The sequence below is a fragment of the Ursus arctos genome, unplaced genomic scaffold, assembly GCF_023065955.2.
Source record: "Ursus arctos isolate Adak ecotype North America unplaced genomic scaffold, UrsArc2.0 scaffold_15, whole genome shotgun sequence".
In the NCBI taxonomy this organism is placed as follows: Eukaryota; Metazoa; Chordata; class Mammalia; order Carnivora; family Ursidae; genus Ursus; species Ursus arctos.
In genome coordinates this window covers 26,506,271-26,517,445 of record NW_026622819.1, presented here as the reverse complement: position 1 = coordinate 26,517,445, position 11,175 = coordinate 26,506,271, and the positions used below count along the sequence as shown (strand labels likewise).

The following is an 11,175-nucleotide window of genomic DNA, read 5'->3' as shown; positions in this document are numbered from 1 at the left end:
CAATTTGATAACATGTCAAAATAGTATCCTAATTGTCATTAAAATATATTGGTTTCATATATACACCAATATATTTCACTGTAATGTGGAATGTTTACATATGTTGTTAGGTGTAGATTTTGTCAACCATGTGTAAAGAGAAGGGTTGGCTCTTGCTAACGTCTATTGTATGAGATGGTCCCTTGCTTCCCTAATAATCCTGCCCGTTGCACAATCAAAACCAACCAACCTTAAACCTCATCAAGTTTCTGCACACACCACTGTTCAACCAACTCATACTCGAAATTCATACACCTCTTTTTCAAAGAAGGAAGATACTATACCACCTTAGTTTGTAAACTGGCAATGGGTAGGGATTGAGAAGTTTGAATACAGGTGAAAATGGTAACTTTCCCCATTTGAGAATGTGACTAGGGGTAGGGGGACAAAAAGTAACAAGAGAACTTTTTCCGTCCTCCTCCTCCATCTGGTTTTGCTTACAACCTGTGAGTCACTTGCCTTTTTCCTCCTGAGAGAAGAGGGAACTGTTTCTGCCTGTAACATTGTACAGAAATATAAAGACAATTACACTAGATACAAATTTCAGTTTAAAGGATTATCTTTATTTAACAAGTTGACTTCTAAATGAACATGAACTTGAAAGAAGAGAAATTCTCATTCAAACGAGGTACCCACATAAATGATCATGAAAGGGAAGTAATTTGAGACAGGAAAATATGTAGAAACTGATAATCGAAATTGTTGAAGAAATTCCACTAAAACTCCAGAACACACACCTCAGAAAATGTTAAAAGTTTGGGTCTTCAAACAACTTATTGAGCCAGTTTATTTTATAACCTATAATTAACTTCTTGGGATGTGGGTGTTTAAATACAAATCCTGAATACAGCTTCTTTTCATCCCAGGCTATATTCAGTTGCTTAAATAAATAAGCTTTTTCTCCCCCCACACTTAACCAGAACTGGCCTTCATTAGCCACACGCAAGTATTTAAAGTGAACCTCTAAACTGAATTATCTGCTTAATGTAGAGTTCAAGATAAGTAGTCTAATTTAGACTATTTCAAAATAAAGTGGCCTAATTGTACATTCAAGGCCTTTGTTTGAAGAAAACTAAGAAAAAATGAAATATAATGGAAAATTGATTGTTCTTCCTACATATTTAAATAAAGAACATAATTAAAATACAAGTGAGGAACTAGGAAAGATGTCTGGAATAACCCTGCCATAGAAAGAGCTCTTACAAATTAATAAAACTACCGTGCAAAATCAAGATTAGTCACAAAAGAAAAACCAATACCTACCCAAAAAAGGGTATTCTTTTTTTAACCTACCAAATTGACAAAAATTATTTCGCTGTTGTCAAAGCTACAAGTAAATAAATGAACACCGACCTCTGGTGAAGTACAATTATTTAGGGGAATGATCAAAATTTCTTAGTGTTCACATCTTTTGAGCTCCACTTACAGGAAACAAGGGTGGAACAAAATAATTTGTCAAGAAATGTTTGCCATAAGCACCCATAACTGAAATACTATAATTTCCCACAATAAGGGACAGATTGTACAGCTATGGCATGGAGTGGACAATACCATGTGCTCATTAGCCATGTTGTATAATAAAGACACGGGGAAGTGATTAATATGAAATAAAAATAAGTGGGTCACAAAACACCACATGCATGATCCAATCCTATGTTACGTGTATATGTGCATATGTATGTCTCTCTCTTCAGCAGCCAGCTACCTGTCCATGGCCACTAGCACCCGGAGTCTTGTCCTTCCCTCCTACTCACTGACCTCCACGAGGGTAAGCCCTGTGGCTCTCCACCTCAAACAGTGTTTTTATCAGAGGAGACACTCAAATGTTCCAGGGCCCTCTACCCACTGTTCCATTTTCATTTCTTTTACTATTAAATAATTTATACCCACTGCTTCTAAATTAAATTTGTAGACTGCAGAATACTTTCAACACGTTTTAACTCATTTGATTCTCAAAACCTAATTATTTTCATTGTACTCTTTCTTGAGGTGAGAAAACAAGATCAGGGATTGGCTTTTCCAAGGTCTCATTCATTGGTGACGCGGGGACTCCAACCTAAGACTTTTTTTTTTCCTACCAGTCTATATGCACTTTACCATCTGAAACTATGCTCTCAAAGTGCCTAATTCATTGTTTTACAACTAATAATGAATGACCCAGTAAATCTGTTTGAATTTCAGCGTCGCTAAACCCAAAATTTTAATCCAAGAAAGCAGGCTTAAATCTGAAGTGTGCTAAATTTTTAGTAATACCAAACAAGCTTTGAAAAAAAAAAAAAAAACAGAAATTAACTGATGAGTTCTGGTGATATTTAGAAAGACATACACACCACTGAAGCCATAAATTTTAATTTGATTTTTCTTTGTCTTAAATGCCACACTAATGAGATATAAAGTAGTCCTGGATAATGAAAAGTATTTACACATTGAATACAAAATAAATACAAAATTATTGAAAAATTAGTTATCCACTGATTCATTTTGCATTCCCACTGTTCATCTTCTGTTTCATTTTTCTTTGCCTTTTGTAAATCCTTTTCTTTCTTGCTTTCAAATCGACTTTCGGCTCTGGTTTTACCCACTGTATTTCTATCGGCTTCTCCTCAGCTGGTATAACAAAAACATCTGCAGTGGGATCATGTGGAAGAACAGTCTTTGGTTCTTTCTTTTTCATTTTCTGTGCATCCTTCACTTGTTGTTTCTCTCTGTATTTTGCAGCTGTGATGGATCTTATGATACGCCGATGCTAAAAACAAAAAAGTATCAGATGTTTCAACATAAAAACATACTACATATTGTATGGATTTCCCTTCACTCTTGTCATTAAAAAAAGTAGTAATTTGCAAGACTGTATGTGGCAAAAAAACAAATTTAGTTTCCAAGTTAACAGAAATCGCTTGACAGAATCATTTTAGCCAAAGAGTTCTGGGCATCGCAGGACCACTGCACAACAGAAATAGCGTACTTACCATGTTTGGTGACTGGTAGTGAGGATTTTCATACAAAGTTGGTCCTCCAAAACTTCCCTGGAAAATCTTTATGAGATTTAAGACAAAGCGAGGTCCTATTTCTACAAGAGCAGCATCTTCTTCTATGATCTTTAATAAAAAGGGAACATTTCATTTTGGTTTGGATATACTATTCCTCAAAGTTACACTGGCTATAACCTCATTACATATATGCCTAAAAGAAGTGAGAACAAATTAAATTAAGGTGGAAGTGAAACTTGGCAAGTGCCAAATTCTCAGTATTTTCTGAACTATAATACTAGTTCTAGGTAATTGTCACCGGAAAATATTAACTTTTTTTCAGAGTGTTCTTTTAAAATTGAGCAATTTCAATTTGGTCCTTATCTTGCTTCTCACAGTGCATGTGTTCTTGAAAAACTGTGGTTAAATGAATTTTTAAAACTGCTACCACTGTAACAAAATGTATTAAAGCACCCTGTGGAGAACCCTTTTGAAATTTAAGTCAACCCCTAAACTGTATTTCTACATCTAATTCAAATTAGATTAAAAGGTATATAAAAGGATACACGGCCAAATTTATTTTTGAATGGCTCCTGATTGTGGAATTAAGAGGCAACTTCTAAATTAGAGAACTAACACAACATTGTTGGTTCAGGTATGTCTGCCCTCAGAGGTTAAGGGGCTGTGTTTAACTAACACTGCAAGGTAGTCAACATAACAACACATGCTGAAAAGAGCCCTGGTTACTTCACATGCTTTTCTTTCCACCTCTCTATCTTTCTAACTTCTTATCCTGCCAAACTCCTGCTTCGAGATTTCCAGAAACACCCCTCCTCCTAAACGAGTCACTGTATGACTCATCTCACCATTCTCACTGAATGCATTCTATAGGGATCATGTCTAAGTCTTAACAACCTCCAGCCCCAGATTCCAACCTCTTTAGAGAGAAACTTCTATCTCACTGAATATATAGTTGCTTGTTGGCAAACCCTTACTCCACACCAACTGATAGCCATGGAAAAAAGGAGAGAAGTAGGCAAAGTATGAGACAGTAGTTAACTGCTATAAGTCTGTGGGGGCAAAAAGCTATTTAAAACAAAAGGACTTATTATTTTCTACAAATGCCATATACTATATATCCTACTTCATTTCAAATTAAAAATTAATTAAAGCTAACCTGAAAGTTCCGAAACCATATCCTATTATCCAAAATGGTGAAAGTAAAAACATGGTCCACAAATGGTTGGCTTTTGGGATGATATCGTGGTGTACTAAAGATCTGGTTAAAAAAAAAAAAAAAAGTTAATTTCTTATTCTACCGCATATCATGTATGTTTTAGATAGCTAAATTAACAAAAAGTCCAAAAGAAACACTCATTTATATTACTAGAAATATTTTCTAGAAAAGATATTTACCTGAATTAAGAGTTCTTTTAACAAAGCATAATGTGGTAATTCATCAAAAGCCTATAAAAATAGAATGAACATATTATTTGACAACAGCAGTGTTTTGTTTAAAGTTGTGGTTTTTTTGAAATTTTAACTAAATTGAATTATACAACCATATCCACTAAAAAACAACCATGCAGAGTAAGAAAACGAGACCTTATACACTAAATGAGAAACTTACAGGGTCAAAAGACAAAAGGGGCCGAGAACCTTTCAAACAGTTTCCAGTCATCTTTAGTTCAGCTAGGGTATGGACTAGAAAAAAATGTAACAACAAAAATAGTTATAACTTTGGCACAATTATCCCAAAAAAGCATTTTCAATTTTGTCATAAAAAAATCTTAAACTGAGTCAACTTACTGTTTTGAACGAGGAATTTAGCAGATGGCCCATGAGGTGAATTTGAAAGCCTGAAAAATATGAATTTTTTCAACTAATTATAATTTAGAATGTAGTAAATTCTTACTACCTCACAGTTTAAAAGATACCAAACTGTGTTTGTAACATCCACATATTTAATTTTCTTTAAAGGTTTCAACTTTTGTGAAATCAATGAGTTTGCTTCATCCCCTGGCCCAGTCTTTTTACATAAAAGACTGAAAGAAGTCTATAACCTAAGAGATGTAAATAATAAGTCCATTTACAAGAACAGTTCCACCTAAATCTTGCTTAATACATTCTCTTACCACATATAGAGATCCTGTTTTTTCTTAGCTTCAAAATAGATACATTTATTGCAGTTTTTCATTTCACAAACCTAAACAGAACAAAGTACAGAAAAATGAAGTAGATAATAAAAATGAGAACCAAAGCAATTAATAGCTAGTTTCCTCCAAAAATACTTAAGCAGGTTAATAGGCTACAAAGGTCTAAGTCTAGGTAAATTCACAAAAAGAAACATTTAAAGACCCCCTTAGGTATCCTAAGATAAACTAGATACTCTGGCCTCTCTTGCTAATGGGAACCTCTATCTTCCCACCATACTTTCACGTATAACCTACAAAGAGTAAAAAAAAAGATACCCGCAGGATAAAGCACTCGAGCCTCATCAATCTTAGGAAAATACAGTCCTTCAAGAACCAACTACATCCATTATAATGGTTATTTTTATTTTAAACTCTTTAGCGCTTTGATTTTAAGCTCAAGAAATTTAAGATTTTTCTTCCTCATCTGTACTACCATTTCTGTGATTTCCATTCTGTGAAATCACTAAGGGACTAGTGAAAGGCAGAAGTATAGAAAACGTATTTCATCGGAAACCGGGGATGTACTGTATGGTGACTAACATAATATAATAAAAAAATCATAAAAAAAAAAAAAAAAAAAGAAAACGTATTTCAAGCTGAATTAAACTGCAATATCTTGAAGGTTTATATTACTATAAACTAATATAGTACTCATCAACTCTCAACTACTTGAGACTTTAAACCTAACAACTTAAAAAAAACTCTTAGGTCCAATGCTTGTTTCTTATTGGTCTTAGAACAACAACACTCAACAACACTAAGCTGGTTGTTTTCTATTCAAGCCTCAGTTGCTGGAAATGCAAACCCTGTTTTTTCACCTATCTTCAATTGAAATTATACTTGTTCATGGACTGAAGCCCCATTAGAACATAAGCCCCACTGGATGACAGTGTCGTTCTGTTAAACAGTTTCCATGCATAAGAATAAGGCCATTTAGAACAGAGGTTCAAAAATCCATGCTAAATGAATAAAATAAGCCTTTCTAATAGCAAAAGAAAATTATCTTGAAACACAATTCCTCTAAATTTTTAAAAAATTGGCTTGAAAATATAAGTTTAATACCTTCAACAATACTTTGAAAATTAACCTATTGCTAATTTGTAGTATCTTAAGAGCAAATACCACGTGTTATCACCTTTAATACTGGCAAAATGCTTTCTAAAATATGTGGTTTTAAAAATATTTAACAGACTTTTTACTTATATTGTACATGTTGATAGTTTTTTAAATAAGTACTCATTATAAATTAAGCACTGTATTGTACATAATGAGAAAAAAAGAGCTATAATCCTTGTCTCTCAGAAATTTCAGTATGTTTGGTGAGATTAAGACAAATATAAGAAAGATTAAGACAAATATAAGAATGATCAAGAAATAACTGTGAGATATAGACAGTATATAAAAATTTATAAGGTAGATTATTGAAGAGTTAAGAAAATTTGAGTTATCTTATACAAAACAATTTAAAAGTCATTGAATAACTGACTTATTGTTTAAATGAACTATCTTTAGTGTTCCAAAATATTTTATTCCTAAATAGTGTTCCTAGAATACTTGAATTATTATCTAAACTCACCTCATTAATGACAAATAACTTGTCTTTACGATCCATTTTTGTATCTATAAAAAGAAAAAAAGTAAAAGATTTCAAAGCTACTTCAAACAAAGCACACATGCTTTCTAGAAATGCATTTTAAGTGTTTTTACAATCTTCAGTTTAAAAGAGATTTTATTAATTTTCAAAATTATTAGACCTAAAAACATATGACCTCTTTAAAAATCTTGTTCATTTTTTGTAAAAATGACTGATTAGAAAATAGTCCTCGAGAATCATAAACTATGATTTAAGCAGTGTTTCTCGTCAACTTTACATATTCTATAAGTCCCTTTCAAGTATGGAAACATTCTCACACACTGATCTATGTTCTAGGATTGCAGTTTAGGAACATTCACTGAAGAAGCTAAAATTGTTACCAAAGAAATCTTCGATTTTTGAATCATAGTTGCCAAGGAAATGGAGTGAAAAAAAAAACTGTTTCAGATTATCACAGAGGAAAAAAAAACAACCCAATAGAAATTAAATCTCTTACTAGCTTCAGAGATATAAAGATATTAACAGCAGACCCCAGTTTGAGAAACAGTGGTCTAAGGAACAAAGTTATTACCTAGAATTAAAGCCAAAAGCTTCTCCCAACACAGGCACAAAAACAGCTGTATGATGGTACCGCCACAGTTGTAAACTTAAAACTTCACTTACCTGCAAGATACACCATTGCTAAAAAGAGTATCTTGGCATTTAGAAGTAGGCTAAGCCCCAACTCAAAGGTGCTTCAAATCCCACTCTAACTTTTTAATAAGAACAGGTTTTGTTTTGTTTTAATGCAGACAGTGGGGCGCCTGAGTGGCTCAGTGGTTAAGCATCTGATTCTTTTTTTTTTTTTTTTTAAAGATTTTATTTATTTATTTGACAAAGAGACAGCGAGAGAGGAAACACAAGCAAGGGGAATGTGGGAGGGAGAAGCAGGCTTCCGGCTGAACAGAGAGCCCAATGCAGGGCTCGATCCCAGGATCCTAGGATCATGACCAGAGCCGAAGGCAGACACTTAACGGCTGAGCTACCCAGGCACCCCTAAGTATCTGATTCTTGATCTCTGCTCAGGTCTTGATCTCAGGACTGTGAATTCAAGCCCTGTGTTGGGTTCCACACTGGGCATGGAGCCAACTTAAAAAAAAAATGCAGACAGCAATATACAGCATTCCTCAGTTATTTAGAAGGACAAACCAGCTCATGACCTCTGAAAGCATTACCATGAAGGCATTCCTGGACCTTCAAGAAATGTTTTGATAATAGTAGGATATCTAAGAAAGTGAAGGGAATGTTTAATGAATTTTGTAAAGAATTTCTAACAAAATATTAATTGGAAAAATCTTGTCACTGTTCTGAGGCAACAGCAGAGTTCTTTACCTGATAAGGCTGAACAAATGACAAGCTTAAACAACAACTTAAAGTGAGAATATACAAATTTATAAATAAGACTTTTAAAGTGTATGATATAAAGGCACCTGCTTTAGAATGAGGCATCAACATTCTCAAGTCTTGCATTAAATGTCTTGTTCTGAAATTTATTCCTCTAGAAGAAAAGATGAGAATCCGTTCCTTATTTTTCCACTTGCCCTACAGAAAAAGAAAATGTTAAGAATTTCAAATCTCATACTGAACCTACCGTGCTTGTTTTTGTAATAATTTTTTATTATGTTATGTTAGTCACCATACAGTATATCCTTAGTTTTTTACCATTTGTTTTTTAAAGATAGTTTTAAAAGTATCTAGTTCTTAAATACGCCATCATCCTCTAATGTATCAAGACTACATCCTTAATTCTGCCTCTCTCCCATGTGTGTAATTCAGGGAACTGAGATGTTTCACTACACATAGAATCTTTCCACCCCTGAATTCAGAACAAACTCCTCACTCACTATTCCTTTCACAAGAAAACTTTAATATTAATTTAATATTTACTAGGTTCCTATCAGGAGTCAGGCACTGTTCTTATGTGGGAAGATAGTCAACAAGCAAGCAAATCAATAAGGACATGAAGGCAAGAACAACATGAAACCCTTATTCAGATGCTTTGCCATTTCTATTCTATATGATAGATAACCACAATGTATCTGTCATATAGGATAGAAATGATAAAGCATCATGGCATCATGTGATGATGCAAAAAAGGAACTTAAAAAGTCCCCATTTTATCTTAATAGACAAAATTTAGATCCCCTAACTAAAAAAGCAAGCTAAAGATAGTCCTTGGTTGTAATAAAATAACACAGCCAATGGAAAAGTTAACTCCTTGTATGTAAGGTAAGTAGAGACGCAACAGTAATTCATAAAAAGCTTCCAGGTAGCAGGCCAAACAATCCTGACAAATCTCTCAGTGGTATTCATGACCACAGCTGCCTCCCAGAAATGCTTTCCTTGACTTCCTTCATTTTTGGTTTTTCTTCTTCCATCTCTCCAATTCCTCCACCTGACTGGAAAAAGTCTTTCCTAGCTCTCTTTTGGTTTCTGTTCTCTCCAGGATGGAGTTCTCATAATCATTCCATAGCTTCAATTAGCAAATCTATAGAAAGGTAAGGAACTTTCTCCACTCCTAATAATCCAAGTATTTGACTTAATACCTCAAGTTCAACTCCAGAATACTAAACCTTAAACATACTAAGTTTCCTGTTTATTTTTCTAATGATGCAACCATCATTTCCATCCCTCAGGCTTTGAATCATCTATTTGCCTTATTCTCCTATATCATAAACACTATTACATGCTGTCAATTTCTCTTTCAAAACAACTCTTAAACCCTTCCCATTCACAGTGCCCGAATTCAGATCCTTATCATCTTAAATTTCCTAAATGGCTAGCCTTCCCAGACAGGGGTTTCTCCAATAGGTTTGGCAGACTAGCACCAGCTTAGTCTTTTTAAAGCACCGTTTTAACCACATCCTTAATCTCTCAGGATTTTCCAAAGAAACTCCCAACAGGACATAGCTTGAACACTGAATTTTAAAATACATTTCTATTTTTACCTCACTATTGTCCTAAATCAACCCTTTTAACTAATCTGGCTCTATTTTTTGGATTTTCAGCATTTTTCCTCCACATCAATGCCTTTGATCATTTTTTCTTCTTTGCCCTTGTATTGTTCCCTCTCATTTTTGAATATTGAATACTGAAATTGTGCCCTTACTTTGAGATCCAGCTCAAAGGCTAAATCCTTCATGATCCCTTACCTGACAGTCCTAAGGTGAAAGTAACCTCTATCTTCTGCACTGCCACTGAATTTTCTCATATTATCCCTGGGAGCTAACTCCTTTCCTAGTGCTTTCCACCATAGACGGTCATTAATCACCTACTACCTGCTAGAGTACTAAGCTAAGGGCCAGAAAAGTAGAAATAGAATCAAAACAGAAATAAATCAAAGACCATCTTTGTCTCCACAGTATTTAATCTAGCTTAAGGAATGGAAGTTCCCAACTTCTTGTGTTCATCTTCTTTTGAATACAAACCATGAACTTACATGAGTTCTTAAGTTTCCTTCTAAACTCCCCCAACACTTCAGAAAGAAGGTCACGTTCTAGTTTAGCAATCCCAAAACCAGAGGAAACCTAACTTCGTACAGTACCTGACATATATATGAACAAGTTTGAATACAAGAGAAGTTTGTTCTATTTAGTCCAGCTTTCATCATCCCTTAAGAGTTAAAAACCTGATCAGACATGTCAAAGTCATTATCCCAAAGACAGCAGCTTTTTAAAGGACCGCCTAACAAGCTTCAGGATCCCTGACTGACAGCAGCTGACTAGGGCGGAATAGTAACCACTGGAACATACATACTCAATAGCAAGAAAAAAACTTTAAGGAAAAGTAATACCACCCCAAGGGGGGTGGGATGGAGTAATTAGAAGACACAACACTGGGACTGAGTACCCCAAAGGTTGCTTCCCTGTGAACCGTGTGAGTGTTCCGAAGCCCGCCCGCCTCCTCAGCCGCCGCCTCCCGGAGACGGCCACGTGCATGAGAGCTAGCCGTAAGCGCGGTGGCCTTCTGACCGGGAGGAAAGCTGAGACCGAGCTCCGGTAACAGATCCGCAACTCCGAAATCAGCAATGGTCTCATCAGGGAGGTAGTCCCAGGGAAGGCGTGTAGAGCCGCAGGTGTAACCGGGACGTGAGCCCTCTCTACCTTGCAAACGGGCCCTGGGATACGGTCTCTCTCTTCTTCCTCCGCCTCTTCTGCCATGTCGCGCAGCTTAGCTGGCTGCTTGGCATCTTTTTCGTTCCTTTTTGGTTTTTTCGCCTGAACCGCGAACCCTCCACGCCGCTTCCTCTTGGTCGCCGCCATTTTGCCTGACCGCCTTCGCTCTCGGCTTTCCTTCCGGCTCTGCCGCTCGCGCCCTTTCCGATCTCTATGGTACCGCG

General features: G+C 35.5%; 1 protein-coding gene across 1 annotated transcript; it reads right to left on the bottom strand.

Annotated features, from left to right (window-relative positions):
- Positions 1–580: 580 nt before the first annotated feature.
- BRIX1 (biogenesis of ribosomes BRX1) lies at positions 581–11,165 on the bottom strand. Its single transcript, XM_026506785.4, has 10 exons — positions 10,940–11,165; positions 8,267–8,378; positions 6,780–6,823; positions 5,144–5,214; positions 4,818–4,867; positions 4,639–4,712; positions 4,425–4,475; positions 4,186–4,287; positions 3,009–3,137; positions 581–2,785 (listed from the first exon to the last, which is right to left on the bottom strand). Exons 1-10 carry the CDS (start codon positions 11,096–11,098, stop codon positions 2,516–2,518), a joined length of 1,062 nt encoding a protein of 353 aa, XP_026362570.2. The 5' UTR covers positions 11,099–11,165; the 3' UTR covers positions 581–2,515.
- Positions 11,166–11,175: the final 10 nt, after the last annotated feature.

What these genes read in the sequence shown, in the direction of transcription:
- BRIX1 (XM_026506785.4), bottom strand. Translation starts at nt 11,098, where the DNA reads ATGGCGGCGACCAAGAGGAAGCGGCGTGGAGGGTTCGCGGTTCAGGCG. An exon ending in TAAAAGAACTCTTAATTCAG is followed by an intron (nt 4,288 to 4,424) that starts GTAAATATCTTT and finishes TTTTTTAACCAG; the next exon opens with ATCTTTAGTACACCACGATA. An exon ending in TATGGTTTCGGAACTTTCAG is followed by an intron (nt 3,138 to 4,185) that starts GTTAGCTTTAAT and finishes TTTTTATTAAAG; the next exon opens with ATCATAGAAGAAGATGCTGC.